General features: G+C 39.7%; 1 protein-coding gene across 7 annotated transcripts in view; it reads right to left on the reverse strand.

Moving 5' to 3' along the window:
- The window catches only part of scube3 (signal peptide, CUB domain, EGF-like 3), a 64,905-nt gene that overhangs the window by 41,203 nt on the left and 2,724 nt on the right, over positions 1-20,978 (reverse strand). For all 7 annotated transcript variants that reach the window (XR_003297290.1, XM_026333117.1, XM_026333116.1 and 4 more), the window contains exons 2-3: positions 7,835-7,957; positions 4,976-5,101 (exon numbers count right to left, since the gene is read on the reverse strand). Coding sequence is in view for 6 of the 7 variants with exons in the window: in XM_026333117.1 (XP_026188902.1) it covers positions 4,976-5,101; positions 7,835-7,957 (249 nt within the window). In the remaining variant the exon portion in view is untranslated. The remainder of the gene's footprint in view (positions 1-4,975; positions 5,102-7,834; positions 7,958-20,978) is intronic.

Raw genomic sequence — 20,978 nt, forward strand, 5'->3', positions numbered from 1 at the left:
CTGCTCTGACAGATCAGTAGGCACCAGTTTGGGTTCACAGAGTGGAGTGGCACATGCACAGCCAGCTTTAATTAAAATTAGATTCTTTATTATTTCACTCAGGATTGCAGGATCTTGTCTTTCTCACTGTCACTTCGGGAGTTCAGTGACACAGTGTATTTTTTCAGCCACTTAACCACCAGCGACCACGGCGTCAGGTTGGAGCCTGGCCTGAGAGGACAACTGAGTGCACAGACGCTGAAACATTTGTTTAAGTTCAACGCATGTCAGCTGAAATTGTATAAATTGATGTGTTGCAGGATGTCCTGGTCTTTCATCTGCAGAACACACTCTTACATCATAGAAGTGTGGGTGACTATTGCAAGCTAAGACTGATGCATTAATGCACTTCCAGTATTTCACTTTGAACAATTTATTAGTTCCAGTGCTTCCTGCCTGCCTGAACCACTGTGTCTAATACAGCTAACTGATTCACATCTGCTAAGCAAACATGAATAAAATCTCTGTTTACTGTAGCATTTCATTCTAAAATCAGCAGTGAGGCTTGATTTTTTATGCTATTACATAAACAAAACTAATACAGCTTTGATTGAACTCAGACTTTTTTGACTTTGGGCCTGTCTCCCAGGTAACCGTTTTGGTAAATAAGACCAGACACAGAGTCCATATCCAATCTTTTGCTGAATTCTTTCCTAAATGAAAAACTATGAGCTAAGATCATGCTGCATGGTATTCCTCTGTTCCTCCAAAACAAGTCTGGAAGTATTTTAAAAACAAAACCCCAGGATAAGTGTTTGGGTGGACAGCCTTATGCCAAGGAGACAAGAGGCCCAGTACTGACGTCTGACGGCTCCCAGTCTGCTACATGCTTACATCCCTAAGCCCAATCTCAGGCTTGAGTTTCCCCCAAAGGCCTGCCAGTGGGCTCAGCTGGAATTGTTCATTTCATGGTGTATGTGACTGAACAATCCTGAGAGAGTGTCGATATATTCTTCAGGAGCCAGCTAATGCACCAATCTCAAATCCATCCTTTAACTCATCACTCCAGCGCCTCTCCTCTGTGGGGAGACTGTCTTATCCAACCTCCATCCACAACAAAAGCAAATTGACTATCCACTGGGAAAAGTGCAGGATATTTGCATATGTGGCAGGAAAGTAAGGAGGGTTAGTGCAATACTGTCTTTATTATCTGAACCCCTCTTTAGGAGAGCAGGTGACCAGATCATCACTGCCCTGACTGAATCCTACATTTTGGAGAGTTAAAGATACTAAAGGCACCTCATCCAGACTAGAATCAAATATTTTCTGCCAGAGTGAAGGGTGCAGAGGTTATCATCGCTGCCTTGGAAGAGACCAATAATTTAAAAGAAATGCATTTAAAAGGCTGCAGAGCAGGTCAGCATGACACTATTGGATGACTACTTTCCCCCCCTATCTTAACCTGGTCAATAATACACTGGTCTGGAACCTGTTTGATTAGCCAAACTTGTAACATGTTCCCAAAGGACTACAATAACCTGGCTGCACAATACTGGCACACTCAAGGGACGACTTAGACTGATAGATGACAGATAAAGCTTTTTGTTTATAAAGAATTCTGAGAAACAATTTCAATGTGGCAAAAAAAAAAAAAAAAAAGTCAGGTTACAATTAAAGCCATTAGCAAAACACTAAACAGTGTTAACTGACATGACCTTTTTTTCCACTTCAAAACTGTTCTTCAGAAGTCTATTTCAAAGCTGTAATGACAGTGCTTTTGTGTTATAGATCATGTTAGGTCTTTGGGGAAGGTTCAAGTAAAAGGGCATTCATTTCCCTATAGATTGCACAGGGAATTGAGCTCTGCTAAATCAATACAAACCAAATCAGTGCTGGTCAATAGAAATCAAAGGAACATGGTCTGTTAAGCTGTGTGTACTGAGTGTGTGGAGAGCCAAATGAGTTTCTGGGAACAGGGAGTAACATGTCCTGACTGACAGGGCAGAGAATGATGAAAATAAGTAAACAATGCAATGACAAAAGCACATTCTTTACAGCACGGTAGTGCTCTGTGGAACATCTGTAATGTCTATTTCAAGCATGTTCTCCAAGGGAGTCGTATTCAGGCTGCATGTGATTGCGGCATTTCCACTTTATGGGCACATAAGAACTTCTTTATTTGTGTCTTTTAGCTCCAGATAGAAGTGAAATGTTGTGTTTTGTGGTTACAAGGACAGGGAGTATTTGTGCAGATGCTTATTATGTTAAGCTACTTAAGGGAGTTTAACGAACTAGCAATGATAAGATGGTATTTGGGTTTCTGTAAGACCTCAACAAAAACACATAGGTCATAAATGTGGGGACGGTGGTGCTACAGTGGGGAACTAATAGTCTTCCTGCATCTGGTTTTCATTGTAAAGAGGATGTGTGTTTTGGATTAAACTGACACTGATTCCTCTGTTTTTCCTAAGACTCCAAAAATCCTTTACAGCCTCGCTATTAAATACCATCCCTCCCTCACCTCTGTGAGATAATAATATTGGAAGTTGTAAAAGATGTAATCAAGTTCTTATATGCTTCACTTATTCTCTTCAGTGTGAGTTTTGAGAGGATCCAAAAAGCTCAGTGTGAGGTAAATTATACAGTGAGTGACATCTCACTCAACACAGACAGGAGCAGTGTGCTGTGATATTGCATTGCTTCCACCTTGCTGACTCTCTGACATCTTTGTGGGGTTTAGGGCAGACAGGGGAGACCTCAGAAACCAGAGCGTCCCTGGTGAGGCACACAAGGCAGTGTTCTGCTTCACGCTCCGCCGCCTTCTGCCACCATCCAATGTCATTATGCTGCCAACACATCCAATTACAAGGAGCCGCGTGGCACGTGAGGTAGCAAGCAAACAAAGAAGACGTGGACAGGGATGTGTGTTCACTGGCCTAACTGGTGTTCCTGAGCTGACAGCCACAGGCTACTGTCTAAAGGAATGCCTCAGAGGGCTGAGAGCAGGAACTTGTGTTACACCATTGGGAATTTATACTGCAGTGGAAATAAAATTAAGAAAAATCATAGGAGGAGAAAAAACAACATGTGATAAACCCAAAGAGAAGCACCTTAAAGATCTGAGACTCTAAACCCATTGTGAACTTCTGAGGATCAGGTGAATGTCTCCTGCTCCACAGCCTGGGGCACATCTGCTCTACAAGGGCTCTGAGGGTTTGACCTCGTCTGGCAACCAGCTGCTTAGGCTCTCCCCTCCAAGGCCAAGGGGACTAATCTTTTCTCAGGGGCCAGAAACGAGCTTAAACCTGAAAAAGGAAGCTGGGGCTTTAATTTGAAACCTCAGCTCTACCTTTTCCTCTCCTTCCTCTTATATTTGTGCTGAGGATTATTCCCTTGGCAGAGCAGAGCGGGGGCATTAGAATTAGTTCAAATTCTCAAGAAAATGAAGTCCTCAGAGCCTTTGGGCATCAAGGCAAGATTTGCTTTTGACAGCTGCGTATTTATCATTCAGTATGCCATTTGCTATGCTGACACTATAGAATATTTACTCATTTAATAATGAATAGGATCTATATCTTCACAGGAATATAAGAGAATTTCCTGGAAGGATCTCAAGCCTTTCAGAAAAGTCTCTGCCCTTATCCATACGGGTCATAGGGTCAAAAGAGGAAAAAACTTTAAAGCTCTTTCTATGTTTGTGTGTGTTTCACTATGACAAATGATATCAAAGCGATCGATGGATGCTACTCCGTTTGATGCAACAGCAGCAGCCACACAACCATATATTGCGATTAAACACCTGCACGCAAGGCAGGAGCTGATCCACTACAGAGCAAATGATCCACACACAACTGAACGCCATTACTAAATGGCTTGGAAAATAGCCCTGCTTTACACTTTACATACAAGAGTCGGAGAGAGGACGAGACAGACAGAGAGGGTAAGAAATGAAGAGAAAGAAGAATGGAGGAAAGAGAATCCGAGACATGGAGGCACTGTCAAGTCAGAACAGGTTTACTATCGATCGAAAGATGTGAGTGTTTTCCATTCCAGCGTACCTTAATCCCAGCATTACATGCACTTCATCAAGCAAATGTGGGACTGATATGAGTGTGATGCCGTGTGTGCCCACATGCAAAGGCCCTTTCACAGTGAATCTTTGTTAAGTGCTGATAAGTTTTTTTTCTGTCATCACTTCACCTGAATGTGAAATCTGGTGAACACACTGCCTGTTACTTTCTTCTACAACAAACTCACAGTAGCTAGCTGGCGTTAAATATCGAATCAAGTGAGTCATACTGAGGTTGTGACCAAGAGGGAGAAGATTTCTGATGGGCAGCAGGCTGAGTTGGGGGGTTTCAAAACAAAACAAAAGGAATTTAAGTTGGGTGGATGTGAGAGAAAAGGGAGAAAGACAGAATTGGGGGTGGGTGGATGATGGCTATGTTTAGCAGCTCCCAGCAGCAGGAAGAGTACTGTGTGTTTTCTTCTTCCTTTCATAACCTTTTAAATGTAATATGTTCTCTGTGAGGCAAATATGAATGGGACACTTGGAAATATTACACCATGGGAAAGCACAGTCACCTGACAGCTCATTCAAGAGGTCCCAGTACAGGATCTTTATAAATTCACCTCTTTTTGTTAGTCTTATTAGAAAAAAGGTCTCCTCTTACATTTTGTGAAAACACAGTTGGAGACTACTAATATCTTATTCAGGGGCCTAGTAAGAGCTCAGTTCAGCCCCAAAACATACATTAGCATCTGTGATGTGACATTACACATGCAGAGAGAAGAATTTATGCAACCTCATGGATCATGTCAGAGTTTGAAAATTGACACATGCAGTTTAATGTATATGCTCTCCTGAAAAAAAACTCCTTATAGCAACACTGTCCTGCATAATTAGCTGCACAAGATGTAGAGACAGAATCTGTGTAACACACAGAAACACATGCTGTGTTAAGTGCGCACAGACTCTCACACATCACTCACTCACCTAGACAATTGTGTCCATCATGTGCCAAGCGGAACCCGTCATAGCATGTGCACCTGTAGTTTCCTGGGATGTTAATGCACTCGTGGACGCAGCCGCCGTTGTATTCAGTTGCACACTCATCAACATCTGCAGAGAGATGATACACACAGGGACGTGAGCAGGTACTCCAGCAACTTGTAGCAATCAAACTCTGTCTGAGAGTTGAGATGTAGTAGCAGCAGTAGTAGTAATTTAATATCATTTACCTGAACTGTCTTGTTCCATCTCTACTTTCATAAGGGTACTTAAGAGGTAAAAATGGACAAGACAACCGCTATGATAATTAGATGATTCACCGCTTACTGATGTGATTTGAGTATATGCCTGAGTTTCACTGATACTATTTAAAAGCCTATAACTAAAAGTTAGCATTTTATGCTACAGTTAATATCCTCATGTTTAAATATGCCAAGACATTGCTTTCTCCCCTTTGAATCTGCTGGCAGCATGTAAAAAGCATCTGAATCTTACAGCAGTAACTAACATGACCCCAGAGAATAAGAGTCAGATGTCCCTTTACCCAGATATCAGTAAAGGGTCTCAGTAGCCTGGAGCTGATACATTGAGACAAACACTCACATTCACACCTAATGCAAATTTATTTTGGTAATGAGCCTAACCCGTGTAGGTGAAGTACCCACAGAATATTCGCACAGACACAGGAAAACCAGACAAACTCCACATAGAAAGGCTGACACTCAGGACATTTAATAATTCATACAGGACACATTTCTGAAGAATTAAAGGTCAAAGGAAATAAAACTGTCTGAAAATGAAGCTATTTCCAGCTATGTGTGTAATTAGTTTAATCAGAAAGAAATCTCTATTAAGTTAGTGCTGACATTACTGGCATCACAGAGTGACTGGTAGTCAATAGTTAATAAAAGGCAGATATTGACCATCAGACCAATAAATGAACGTAACATAAACTCGATCTCAATAGCTAAAACTTTAGAGAAGTGACCTATAAATGAAAGAATAGAGACAGAAAGAAAGGCTGCAGATTGGTATGACAGCCTGAGTGGAGTTGTCTGTTATGGTTATGATGATGGCTGAGGGGCCAGTACTGAAGAGACCCAGACAAGGTGAATTATGAAGACAGCGCACTTCCACTCAGCACTTATTGGCCCATTTAGGGGCAGTAATCCCGTCCTTCCAGCTCCTCTTTGAGGCCATCTCATTCTTAGGCTTAATTGGACTTGACAGCAGCAGGAAGGGACTGAAACAAAGAAACCTTCTTCTGCACACCGCTTCTCTACTTCCCACGCATCTCTGTCATTCCCTGATCACAGCACACATTCACCCATCACTTTCTTACTGCGCTCGAAACCTGAAACACCCACCATGTTAACACAAAAGTGATTCTTCTCCAGTAGTTCTTGACTTAGCTTTCAACACTTGTCATATGCTACTGAGTCTCTCCAAAGTTTTTCTCTCCTCATATTTACTACTAGTTTTAATAGATGTAATATTAATAACAGTTTGGTTTATAGACACGATTCTAGCTTAAAATTTAATACAAATTATATCAGGAAAAGTGCTAGACAGACCAATGTGTCTTAGCTAAATCATTAAAAACTGAGCAAAGTAAAAAAAAAAAAAAATCTCTCCCATCCTTCAACCTAAAATAGAATCAGATGCAGGTTATAATCACACCATTAAAATTAATTAATGAATTGATTATCATATTTTTCAGAGCTCATCAGATAATAAAATAATAAACAGTAGACTGTCCCATTTGTTTTCTGATCTAAGCGACACCTACAGGTTACGCTGAACAAAGTATTTATTTCATTCACTGAAACCTAAAACTCTACTCTGAAAAAATAGACGTTACAGAGGAACAGGTTGGAGGAGCAGTTAAAGTGGCAAGGAGGATTCGGTTGACCGGCATGAGAACTCTACATAGTTTGGGAACATGAGAATGCTTTATTTTCTCATAGTATTTAATGCTTTCTGCTACCTTTTTTTAGATTACTAATAGGTGCACTTAAATTCTTTGTTTCAACAGGCAGCCACACAGCACGCTCCTCTAAGTTACCAGTTACTAAAACATTTTGTTGTTTTTCTGATTACATCAATGTTGCTTTCGAATTTTGCTTTAAAAGTGTATCAGCCTTGAAGATCCATGAGCTAACCTTCAGTTCAATGGAAACCCAACCTTGCACATATTTTATAACAGATTCAGTAAAGCAACGTTTATGACAGACAGGCAAGAGGCCATGAAAAACACTCGGTCAAGTAAATGAAAGAATAATAATAGCAAGGAAAAAATGACATTGTGAAATATGGTTTTGTAGTAATACTAATAAAAATTGTGGGACCTAATGATCCGGAGGCTTTGGGCACATTGAAAAAGGCTAGAAAAACAGACTTGTGTCTGACAGTCTACAAGGCCAGCCTCTGGTCTGTGGAAATATCCCTGACTGCTTGGCAGGGCCTGCTGACTGCCTTTTCAGCTGCTATCTTAATTCTCTCCTCTAACATGTGTAGGAAATTTACTGCTTCATTTCATCTTGTCACAAAGGAGCACTTTGCACCTGGCTTTCCCCTGCCTGCATCCGTCGCTCGCTCCCTCAACTCGCCTTCCTCTTCAGGAGACTCTTAAAGCTAATGAGTTATGTTGAGTGAGACAGAAGCTCTTATCAGCCCTGTCACTGGCCCTGGGGATTACATTCATGGAGATAAGACAAAACAACATGAGAAATGTGGCTTTGACTTCAGTGTAAAAATCCTCCCTGTGCTCCGCCAGACTGGAGCGAAAGTGTGTGCCTTCAAACCATAAATGAAAATGAGTGCATTAATCCACAAGTGTTTTACCTTCACAATGTTTGCCGTCCCCTTTATAGCCCGACTTGCAAATACATTTGTATGACTTCAGGGTGTTCTGGCAGATGGCATCGATGCTGCAGTTGTCAAGCGCCTCTGCACACTCGTCCACATCTAGAAAGGGGGAAAGAAAAGGGAGGGAGTGATCAGTTCATGGCATCACTTTTACTCTTCAAGCTATCAGATATTTTAAATGTCAATTCCATGTAATGGGTTGTGCTACATTTGGCAACACAGGAAGAGACACAGAAAGAAAATTAACCTGAATCATAATGCCGCTACTTTGAGGTTAAATTTTATTAAGCTGGTTAGTATTTTTTCAGAACCTTTCCTCTAAAATGACAAGAATCCTTTTCTTTGTAATCACAAATAAACATGTGTAAACATAGAAATACATGCTTGTTTGTGGTGCAGTGATCTTTGACGGATTAACGGCACATTTGGCAAATAAATAAATAATTAAAAAGGATTGTGGAAAAAAAAGATACCAAACCTGTTTATACATGTCTCAGTCATGGTACCAAGCACAAAGTGCAACAAACTCAGCTCAGGTAATTTTCAGGAGAATTTTTGTTGGTCTTTTTCTCAGCGTCTCCTGAGATCCTGCAAATCTTAAAACTCTGCTATTGGTCTATAACAGGATTAATAATCTACTGCCAGGCCAATGTCTTAACTGTGTTATCAAGGCAACATCTGCAGTAAACACAAAGTACAGCTGAGATTTTTTTGTTAATTAAACAGTTAAGGATCTAAAGATTTAGGCAAAAGGTAGCGTATTTGACAGTGGCAATAGAATAAAAGGAGCAAAGATATTGCAATCCTCACTATGAAAAACATCCATGTCAGCATACATTTTTTTTCAGTGGCTCACCAAAGGGAAGAGGATTGATCTTCTGGAAATCATCACAACAGTCATCACAACATCACAACAGTCCATGAGAAACACACATTTCAGCCTGGACCACATAAGTGAACCAACCAAAGCCACATGGCAAGAATGGCTAAAGTCAACCCAATAAAATTACAAAATACACTGACTAGCAGTATCCAGTCGGCTAAGGACATACAGACATCATTCAAATTCAGTATGAAATTCAAACAAAAATGTTAAGGTCCAGTTTTAACAAACTTACTTTGCTTTAGTAGGTTATCTAACACCCTGAAATACTAATATGGGCAGAGATAAAATAGCTCAGGATATCTGTTGTGTAGCCCCTGGATTGAGTTTGAATTATAAAGGAGAGAATGTGAAGAGATAAGAATGGAAATGGATTTGACCAGGAGCATGATCAGGTTTGCCTCATGATCCCATCAAATCCCAGTTACCTAGCCCAGGTGTTTAGGATTAACCCACTGCACACATTGGAAGGGCATCTTAATAAGGTTTACATAGCTTCCAATCTCCACTCTTATCACAAACCCTTTGCAGGAGCCAGCTGATCCCACTGGAAAATGACCTGCAACCTAAACCCCTGAGCTCATAGCTGCCTATTCCTGGAGGACATGAAGTCTGCTCGGGAAACAGGACAACGATAATGTAAAATACACAAAAATCTGTATCACAAAACTAAATCTACCACCTTTAGGCAAGCACAGAGGAAACGCCACCATATCATTTAGTTAATGCTGATTTACTCCAGAAGGAATCTAAAAGGTATAAGGCCAGTATTGACCCTGTTATGACACAGTAACATTTTTGACATAAATACTGTAAATCAATCTGCAATTACACAGATCAAGAACTACAAGTCCGTAAGGCCAAAAAAATGTAGTTTCAGTATTTCTGCTATATTGACCCCATCCACACATTCTCACTCTGCCCATAGAGTGTACATAGATGTGATGACACATAAATGTCGTCAAACGGACACTTTTAAAATCTGTCACAAAAGAATGAGTGTTGACAATGGGCTGTCTAAACAAATGATTCCAGCTGAACTGTTTTCCTTTAATCATTTGTCAGATTTTGTATGGGGTTTAATTTTTCTCTGCAAGATTGAGTAAAGTATAAAGCACCAAGGGCAGCTGTGGCTCATTTCTTGCTAAGTTTTCCCAAAGCCATTTAGCTGTGCCAGAGCTCTCCAACCCCAGTATTGATTTATATTATGTGAGAACAATAGGAATTCTCCTGAGGAGCAGCCTGGGTCATTTCACCTTACAGTCTGTCTTCCAGGATAAGAGCAAATAAGCCACGTGAGGAAGCGTTTTTCCAATAGAGGAGGTATTAATCACCACAAAATATCTGTCTTGTCAGTTTTTAGGTGCCACGTCACTGTGGTAATGAGCATTCATAATGACAGAAACTCAAAGAATCCCACTTTTCATCTTGTTATTAATGCTCCCATCTGGAGCATCAGTTCACTTTATCTTTCCAGTCTGCAAGGCTGCCATCTCTCAAGCTTTTACTTTGAGTCACAAATGCACACTGACACTCACATACATTCACATTCTCACACACACACTTTTCAAAAACGCCTGAAGTCAGAAACTGTAATTACGATTCAAAGATTGACAGCATAGCACATCAGCTGAAAGGTTAACCTGTATAAGTGTGATATTTTGCAGAATGAAGCAATAAATACATATACATATCAGAGAAAACTGTCAATTATTCATCTATGTCTTCACCACAGGTCTGTGTTTTTTCAAATTCACATCCAAAATGGTTTGATGGTTCTGCTGCTTTAGGGAACTGTTGAGAGTAAAAGAAAAAAAACAGGCTTTAAGTGTCTCTAATGTTATGTAACTACCATGTTAGATTTCATAATAACATCAGTGAAATTTGAAATGATGACTGAGAACAATGTGCCTTTATGGCTGGTAAAAAACAATGAATGACGTAACTGAAAAACCTGCTCTATCCTACAACATTTCCCTTCAACCAATCTTTGTTAAGTTGACAAACCTGCACTATAACTGCATCACACAAAGATAACTTTTAGTTTCTGTACCAAAACACAGTGTTACCACTAGTTAACGTTTCACTAACAACAAATATGAACATGTGAAGCTCTGCAAACTGTTAGCCTAGTGCGAGAAGCCAATTTCACCAAGATCTGGACATTGACTGGGATATAAAGAGACAAGTAATTTGTCATGATCAAACATCAATGTCAAATATACACGCCCACATTTCCATTGCTTTTGGTGTGAGTTCCACAGAATGAAATAAATACAAATTAAGAAATCCTGGCCCACAAATCAACCATGTCTGTCAAAGCATTGTTTGAAAAAACTGTACCCATAAAAGTTTCTGGGAGCATTCCAACCTACACATGGACAACAAAAGCTGAGTGTGTTGGTCTTATTGGAAACCCAAACTGTCTTTGCCATAGGAATAAACATGTCAGAAACAATACATCCTTCACTTCAGTCCAGAGGACGCTCCTCTGAACACTTGAAACAAAATCTGAAGCATGTTCAGTAATGCTGCCCTGGTAATTGACTCTTGCCTAAGATGAAAAAATTGTTTTTCATTAGAAGTTTCTTTCATTCTTTTGTGCTGAGGAATCACAGTTTTTGGGAAAGTGAAGACAGTGGAGGATGAACCCGGCGCTTCGAGACAAGGATGAATAAACAAAGTCAAAACAACTAAACCAAAGAAGAAAGAGATGTTGGGCAATGCTCACATGTTTAAACCGTTTCCTCCAGGGAATGTGTCATTTTGAATATTACTGCTGCTCTAGCTCTCATCTTGTTCATGCTCTTGAGAATATTAAAGCCACAAATAGCTTAAATCTGTGCGTAAACCCACTGCCATTCGTGGAATACTGAATTCAATGATTTTGTTGGATGAAACCACGACGTACATTAATGAAGTACGTTTTCACTCTCCTGAAACCAATTCACTCCTTGTTTTATCATGTGCTTAATAGACCTGTATGCACCAAACCTTAATTTCTGTTTGGTACTGAAGCAGGACTAGGTGGTCACGTATATGGGATTCATTATGATCGTATTAAATTATCATCTTATAACATCCTTCTCTCTTCAGAGACGGTGATTAGGAAAGCTGCTCTGAAAAGCCATTAGTCCATTTATTCCAAACCAGTCCCCAAATGTAGGAAAGAGCTGCTGGCTAGGGGCCGTTGGCAGTGGAGGTGAGACCTCGTCAGAGGTGCTTTTCCTCCCTGACTTATGGGGAGGCCCTGGGATAAGCAGTGTATTTAGCTGAGCTGGTTCAGGGAGGAGGTGAAAGACTCAGGGGGAAGAGCGCGAGTGTGTGGGAGAATTGTAGGTCCGAAGGTGTGTAGTTCAAACACAGGGTAATGTTTACTTTGAGTGTTGAGACCCTTGCTGTTTGCTTTGCCCCATTCCCCCCTTCCACCCATCACCTTTCCTTTAGATACAGAAATAGACTAAGTGGAGCTGGGACACCCATAGGTGTAGCCTTTCTCGCACTGCCTACACTCCAAAATAATGGTCAAAAATATGGACCAACTGATGCAGACATGCAGCAAAAGCAATAAAATATTCAGCTGTGATTTCCTGGCTGAATGAGTGGGTGCAACATTTGAAGATTAATGCCTATATATTAATAACACAACCTTCTTTCTTGAGATTTTTCTCAAAATTAATTTTGATGTTCTGTGCAGCAGAGGTAGGAGTGACGGCTTCAGTCCCACAAAAAGTGTGCTGTGAATTACGTTTGTGATATTGTGTATAATTACAAAGAAACAAGTATTGTAATTATCCATCTTAGAACCACACTTACACTATACTTTGGGTTGTGGTTGAGCAGGATGGTGTTAAGGTCAGGGTAATTACTTCGGGTTCAGAGCAATAACGTCAGAGCAGCTGTACTATAAAACACAGTAACATTTCTTTTATTTATTTATTGCAAATGATCGATATGACATGATGCCACGTATTTTTTTTCCACTAAAAAAGGTTTAATTTATCTGAATAAAATTCTTAAAATTACTTAATAAAACACTCAATCTATGAATATGCAATTATTGATTTGAGAAGCTTAACTCAACACAGGATGTCGCCTACTTCAATGAAACATCAATTTGCATTGTACCTGCACTGAATGTTTCAATTTTCCATATCATACGTGTGTTGTATACAGAATGGCTTCCAAATTTATGTCAGAAAATCATCCTTGTACATATTAAACTCAGGCCTGAACTTCAGCAAATAAATATGAAAAGCTTTAAATATAAAACAGCACACACATCATTTGGCATAGTAAAGGTCAACCATTCAAGTGAAGTAATAAAAAGCAAACCGCATTTTTGAGCAGCAAAACGACCTTCAGCACATTTATACAATGATGTACCTACATGCTGCCATATTGTGGCTAAGTATTTTTGAACCAAAATCAATCAATGATTTTTAAAAAGCTGTAAAACACATCATAATATCATTAGCATAATGGCATTTCCAATGGTATTTTTAATATACGGAAATGATGTGAGAACAAGGTTGTGGCGAGGACAGGAACTATGGCTGGTTGTCACAACATTATCACAGCACACTATGAAAATGTCATTGACTTTCAAATAGGGCACAACATGAAACTAGCAAACCTCACACAAAAAAAAAAGTCATTTTATGAAATGCAGACATCAACACTAACATAAAATTTAGCATGTGAGCACCCCTCCCTCTTGCCCAGATCTCCTTCAACTAATAAAGGGACACACTGTTGGCTGTCCAGCAAAGCTCTAAAAAGTTGTGAATAAAAATATCAACTGCTTCCATTTGGGATATTTACACTCATCCTTCACACACTCTAAATGTTTAGGAATCAAGACCACTGACTGATCCGGTGCTTTCAAAAACTGTGATCACAACTTCAAAACCCTGGGTCCCTCCCTGCTTATGTCCACCAACCATGAAGCCTCAGACCAACCTGAGGGTGAAGGGAAAATGAACATGAACATGCAAGCTGGGTATAAGGAGAGCAACAGCTTGTTAACATGCTGAAATACATTAACTATATTAAATGTATGCATTTACCTTGTTTATACCTACTGATGTGTTCCTTTTTATTACTTTTGTCTCCTCAGTGTATTATTAGTCAGTACAGTGGATGAGTGGTTGGCACTGTTGCCTCACAGCAAGAAGGTTCCTGGCTTGAAACCCAGCAAGGACCTTTCTGTGTGGACTTTGCATATTCTCCCTGTGCTTGCGTGGGTTTTATCCTGATGATGCAATAGAGATGTCATAAGGGTTATCATGGCTTGCACCTGAGAAACTTAACAGAAAGCCCTAGTTACCAACCGAAGCTAGAAAAGGATTAAGAAAGCTGGAAGGATGTAATGAAAGGTGCTACTGAACTGCATTGTGGGAAACGTAGGATTTAGTGTTTTTGAATCCAAAATTTCTCCATCTCCACTGCGAATGTTTTGCACATTCTTTTATAAATCTGAGTCCTCCAGCTTTGTAGATGTGCAGTAAATCACCTAAATTTATTTTAGACTTGAGACTTACTTTATCAATTAAATTGCCAATTATTTCTCAATTAATAATTAAAACTACACTTCCCATGCCTATCGAATGTCTTATTTATCCAACCAATAGTCCAAAATACAATAATTTAATTTACTAGAATACCAAGAAAATTTGAGAGCCATTTTTTGGCAGATGATGACTTCCTTATCAAAATGTTCTCTGATGTGTAGTGGGGTGAAAAGGTTTCATTTGCTCATTTAATCATTACGTCATTCATTCTTGAATTTCCCTTTAGGGATTAATAAAGTCGATCTTATTTTACATATCAATCAAATGAATCAAACCCAAACTCCCAAACCACTGTGTATTCTACCACATTGTGAAATGTTTGTATCATGTCTTTTCAGTGAAGATTTTTCCACTACAATTAAAAAAAAAAAAAAAAAAAAAAAAAGCCATGAAACCACTTCGCCTCTAGGGATTATTAAATAATCTATTATATTCAGTGCATGTTTATTTTCCTGTGGAACAAAGGTGACCATTTAAAATTGATCTTGTTTTGAAGCTTCTATGCTATTGCTCAATTTCTTCAGCCCACATTATTGATGTACTACTTTTTTTTAAACTATCTACTGGTGTTAATACACAAACTGATCTATAATGGATGTCTATTTGGATGTCCTTACAACAAAAGGTCAACTAACTTGGGCCAACACATGCAAGATCTTTGTATTTGTATGTAATCTGTTAACAGCTTTATGGGCATTTTTGCTTGCCAACAACTTGACAGTGATGAATCTAGAGAGTAAAGAGCAAGTAGACTCACCTTGAGTCATTTATAAAACATCTCTCGAGGTAGCTCAGGCTCAAGCAATGTGAATAAATAATGGCCATTCTCTGATTTTGATCATAGACCAAGCATCTGGTACTGCGTCTATCCTTAAACATGTGTGGCCTTAATAGACTATGACTCACCGACCTCCGGACCACCTCCAGAAGGAAAACACTTATTACAGTAATTAAGTGAATCATAGAGTAATACTAAGAGAGAGGCTGACATGACACACACTCACTAGGTTGGGGGGGGGGCTCCTAATACATACCACACTGAATAATTGAGCATAACTTGTTTCCCATTAGGAACTGAAGTGACAAGAAATTTATCTGAACTTTTCACAGACTTTTTCACCCTTCTTGGTGTGTGTCTTTCAGTGTTAATGAGGTCTTGGCCTCATGCAGCATATTTTATATGAGGGAAGGGTTGCACTTAGTTCAGCTTTATACCTTATATTTATACAACCAGAGCTAACTGCCATGACACTCTCTCCTGTGCACACGGCAATTACATTCATTGCTGGTTGCTTTGGCCAGATACAGTACCAACTATAAGGATGGCAACATAGCAATTACAGCACAAGTGTACTATTTTTAGTTGTTTCCTGTCAAACTGAATTATGTGTAAGCTAAGCTTATGTGTAACTACTAAAGCTTAGAAATGTAAAGTTCAGTGTGCTAGAACTGACTGGATACGTCATTTAAATACTGAGAGGCAACAACAACCAGCCAGCTTCATGTATCAAGTGTTTAATGGTTTTCAATCATTGTTCATATTGGATTTCAACCATAGTGTGTGAGGGGACATCAGGAGAGAAAATCTAAAATCTGGAAGGTTGTGCCTTCACATAAGAATGTAAAGATATGGGGAAACTGACTTTCCACTGAAAACACATAATTTTGCCATTTAGAAATAAGAAGCTTGTCTAAGGTAGCCTGAATGCCACAAAAAAAAGATTCTCAAATATTTTCATTGCACACAATATGAAATGCAATGAGAAAGACTGATGGCCTGGAGTCACAAGAGTGGCTGCAACTAACTTGTCTAAAAAATGTCTGAAAATAGTGAAAAACAGCAATTATTCTATGGATGAAGTCTTAATTTGGCCATCCAACAGCAGAAACCCCAAAGACATAAAGCTTACTGTCACATGTGAAAAACATCAAATGCTCACTTGAAAAGACAGAAACAGCAGAAGCTTGGAAATTTGTCTTAAAAAACACAGTAGTTGTCGATCATACTCAACTCTAATTGGATGCCATTATAATTATTACCTTTACATTTAATCTATTTATTACTACCTTTTTTTTTTTAGTAGAATCATTACTCTTGAAAACTACAAGAAATGTTATGCAACAGCAGTGGACATTGCATTCTTCAATATTAACTCCTTAAATGACCAGTTTATCTGCCACATATTCTCCCTAAAAACTCGGTGGTGGATTCTCACGTAAAACGGCCATTAAAATTTGTGTGCCACTGCAATGAATTGGTACTGCACCAAATTGGTACTGCAAAAATATATTTGTGTTGACACTTCTTGTTATTAGAATAAGTTATTATTGATGCTAATGATCGTAACCTTTTCTAATTACTTTAAGCTTAAATTCCATTTTCCCCACCTATATGTTTTTCTGGCAAATATAATCACACAACAGTACAGGCAGATGATCACTACAGAAACTTATGCTAAAACCCGTTTGAAGAACTGAAATTACTTGATTTAAAAAAAAAAAAAAAAGATCTTTCAGCTATTTTAATGATCATTCAATCATTTTGAGACATCTTGTTAAAAAAATAGAAACTCCCTGGTTCCATTTAAATCTCAGTATATTTTTGTTTTCTTAGTTTCCTATGACAGTAAAATCAACATCTTTGGGTTTTGAACTGTCTGTCAAAGCAAATGACATTTTAGGTTCCTGGTAAGTAGGTTCCTGGGCTGATGGGCATTTTTTGCTATTTGCTGGCATTTTATAGATCAAATTTCTAATCAACAAACTGAGAAAAGTAAATTAGTGATAATCAAAATAATTGCTACAGCCTGAAATGACTGCACAATGGATGGTTTAAAACAAAAGAGCCATGGAAACCAGTGCTTGCCATGCATTAACAAAATAAGTTACTACAGTCTGCAATAAATATATATATGGAGTTCACCAAGGGTGATTAAATACTGCAGAGGATCATATGGTTTTTCCCAGGCTCCTGTCCATTCAGGAAGTCTCAAATTCATCAGTGAAGTCATCCTTCTTTCTACCCAGAATGCAATGGCCAGAACCCTCCAAATAAATAACTTGGCTTCTTTCATCTGGAGTCCTTGATGTATTTGGGTTGGATTTTTCCATTACTAAGCAGAATAAGAGCATTTCCTTTCACTTCCAGCAGTCTGTAAAGCTGGCGCTCACCATCAGGAATGTAAACACACACAGTCTGTAAACAAGGCTCTCTCTGACCCCCAACCCCCTTCAACAACACTGACCACTGCAGACCAGCCTAATGATGTCCCTCACTGACCCCCACCAAACTCTCTACGAGAGACGCAGTCCCATTATTCAGCCAAGAGGTCACAGGAGGGAGTGGGGATGAGGGCAAAAAAGGAAGAAGCATGGTGTAATGTCAGCCACAAGCCTAAAAAAAATACAGACACTGAAATGACAGTCCCATTGATATCTTCTCCAGAATCACACTATCCCTAGTCAGCACGTAATGGAACAGAAAAACAAATCTGGGCTCTGTCTTGGGGCCTGGAGGATTAATGACCTAAGAACCACTGCAGCTGGTCAAGGGACAGCACTGAGGTTCCTCAGCAAGCCGTCAGCACTTGTAAAGGGTGCTCTGGAGGTGAGTCTAAGACTGTGGGGGCAAAATACTGTCAACACTGACTCAGTCCTCCCCCGAAACCAACAGGGATGTCAGCGCAGTGCTGCATCTGCACAAGGAACAAAGGCCACTGACAGGGTGAGAAGGAAAGAGGAAGAGATGGGAGAGAGACAGAGGATTTTAACCATAACGCCACAGCTGAGAGAAGCATCACAGGCCTTATTTGAAACATACTGTTCAGATTAAAGCCTTGCTAAATAAACAAGCACTGCAGTCCTTTCTCCTGAGTGTGGGGGATTTGAATGTGCTTTACCTCTAGATGCTGGGGCTGCATACAAACCGAAGGTTCTGTTGTTCTCAGGAAAGTTTGGGTAATCTAAAGTACATTTTTCCTTTCTTTTTTGCACTTGAAATCTATAGATTTATCTGCCCTGCTACCCGTTCTAAATGAGGTGACAAACTGTGGTCACAAGGGCCTCTAGCTGCTGATGAAGTGGTTTTCTACTAGAGAAAGGGAGAAAAGGCAGCATGACAGAAGGACATGGATGGATTTCCAGAAGACAGCACAGGGAGTCAGGTTAGGGGGTTGTTTAGCAGTGACTTAACAAAAACAAACAAATAAAACAAATCTAATTCGTTATATCACAATTAGAATTGGATTTATTGCCATGGATGTTGGACACAGTTTGCTTCACAACAGTTCACATGATTTGCACGCAGATTATTTCAATACAAGTGGTGAAAACAGACAAGGAATACGAATACAAAAGAATAGAATTAGGAGTAGGTCAAGTACAGAGTAGAAGAACTTCTGAGTGATTGGTGTATATTTACAATATTTACAGTTTTTATTCAGTTATTGCACCATTTATGCATGTAGAAGGTGAAACGAGGCAGCTGTTAATACACACACACCCACACACACACACACACACACACACACACACACACACACACACACACACACACACACACACACACACACTGCACATAGAGCATCAATCCCAAGGAAACACAAGCCTGAATTTTAGGAAATAGTTTTACACTCAGACCATGAAACACAGAGCTGGACTTAGCTTAGCTTAGCACAAAGACTGCCAGCATGGCTAAATGCAGGTAACTAGCAGTGTGTCCCTAACTGTGTTGCCAGGCAACCAACAATCACTAAATAAAATGTGTAATTTAGCGAGCTTTAAAAAGGTGCTGGATTCTGCAGACATTTGACAGAGCCACAGTATGTGGTGCCCCCTTTTTCCAGTCTTTGTGCTAAGCTAACCTGTTGCTGGCAGTTGCCTTCATGTTTAAAAGACAATGGAGTTGAAGTAGCATCCATCTACATGAATGAAACCTTTGTCATGATCCTAAAAAAAAAAAAATCACTAATTTCCTAAATAGAAATGTGGCAGTAAAACACAATAACTTCCTACTTTCATACATACAGATCATAATAATAAAAATAAGTGCACTTCTCAATATTTTCATTTAGTGACCTTAAGATGAGAAGCCAGATTTCTAAGGGCCAAAATCACTGACACTCTGTTGCAGAAGGGAAAATGTCTTCGTTTTACATTCCAGTGGTCAGGATGAAAGTGAGCAAGAGCCGAGAACGAAGACCCACTGAATCGCCTTGGGACACAGCCTGTGCCAGGCAGTTTCAACTTTACATGTGTCTGTACACATGGTTCCCAGTCTGTATGTGTCTGTATGTGTCTGCCCTAAAACTAAACTGTTAAGCTGCAGCGTGACTGCACTGAAGTTGCGGAATTAGAAAAACTAGACAAATTAAACCTGAATCATTCCCTGTGTTTAAACGATCCTCCGTCTGTAACAGAGCCTCATTTTGGGAAGCAAAAGCACTTTTTCCTGCTAAGTGCAGTCATTAATATGAAGTCTGAACTCGCTCGTCGCACTTGTCCTCACAACACACCCACAGATCAAAGTCGTTTTTGTGATTCATTCTGCATTGCTCTTAGAATTGTTATCAAGTGTTTTCAACACTCAAGTAATGCCAAAATAATAATCTCTCTGCTCTCTCAGCTGCTCTGTAACAACATGTACAGTGGTATTGGAGCACCACTTGTGAGGAAGATGCTTTCTGAGTGCGTCTGCCAAGTGGCAAAGTGGAGCCGGATTGATTCCCTCCACCCACTCGTCCACAACTGACCGACACGTATCCCAAGGCTCAACCCACCTCAGACACTCTGATCATAATGAGAACTCAAATACCTGCTGGGAAGAGGGAGACTAAGACGAGATCAGCTCCAATCATCACAGGATCGTACCAGAAACAACCTTTAAAAAAAAAATGTTAGGGGCTCATCTGCTTAAACTGGGCTCACATAGTGAGAAGAAAATTGAAAAGCTGGCATGTCAATTTAGTCAGTAATTGATCTAAACTGCAATATCCTGATCGCTAGTCCTTCTCAAAGGTACAAAGTGTCCCAATAAGGACAGAAGAAATCTTTGTTCCCGGTTGACCTGAATAAATCTTCCATTCACCAGCTGTTAAAAATTACTTTGCTAAAAATTGTGCTTCGGTACCTTGGCAGACAAACAGGGATTTCTGCATCTGCTTGTTTTAAGACCCATCCAGTTCCTGAGGGGATAAGTGTAACAGCTCAACCAGTACCACTGCGGGAACTTGTCGGGACTTAGGGGCAGTGCAGAAAGCCACACAAACTGAACTATCAGATTGAAGACTATGAAAGAATCAGACCAAAGTGGTGTCAAAATGTAAAATCCAGATGATTGGCCATGTTAACAGATAATTCCACAGTCTCTGTCTGCCTGTCTGTCTTTTTATACACATCCTCCTTTGTGCAAACACTCAGGGAAGTTCAAGGCCAGAGGGATAGTCAGAAATAAAAGACTCATTTAAACAGTTCTATTATGTGGCTTCACATACATTTTCAAAGAACGATGCCAATGACCACAGATACAGACAATACACTATCTTGTTGTCCCAATTATGCAGACTGACTAATGCTTACACAAACCTGCAGCCTTCAATCAAGTAACAAAGGTGGGCAGGACAGGTCTGGGGAAAGTGGAGAAAGGGACACTGGGAGCTGTGAACAT

This window comes from Mastacembelus armatus, chromosome 7, assembly GCF_900324485.2.
Source record: "Mastacembelus armatus chromosome 7, fMasArm1.2, whole genome shotgun sequence".
Lineage (NCBI taxonomy): Eukaryota > Metazoa > Chordata > Actinopteri > Synbranchiformes > Mastacembelidae > Mastacembelus > Mastacembelus armatus.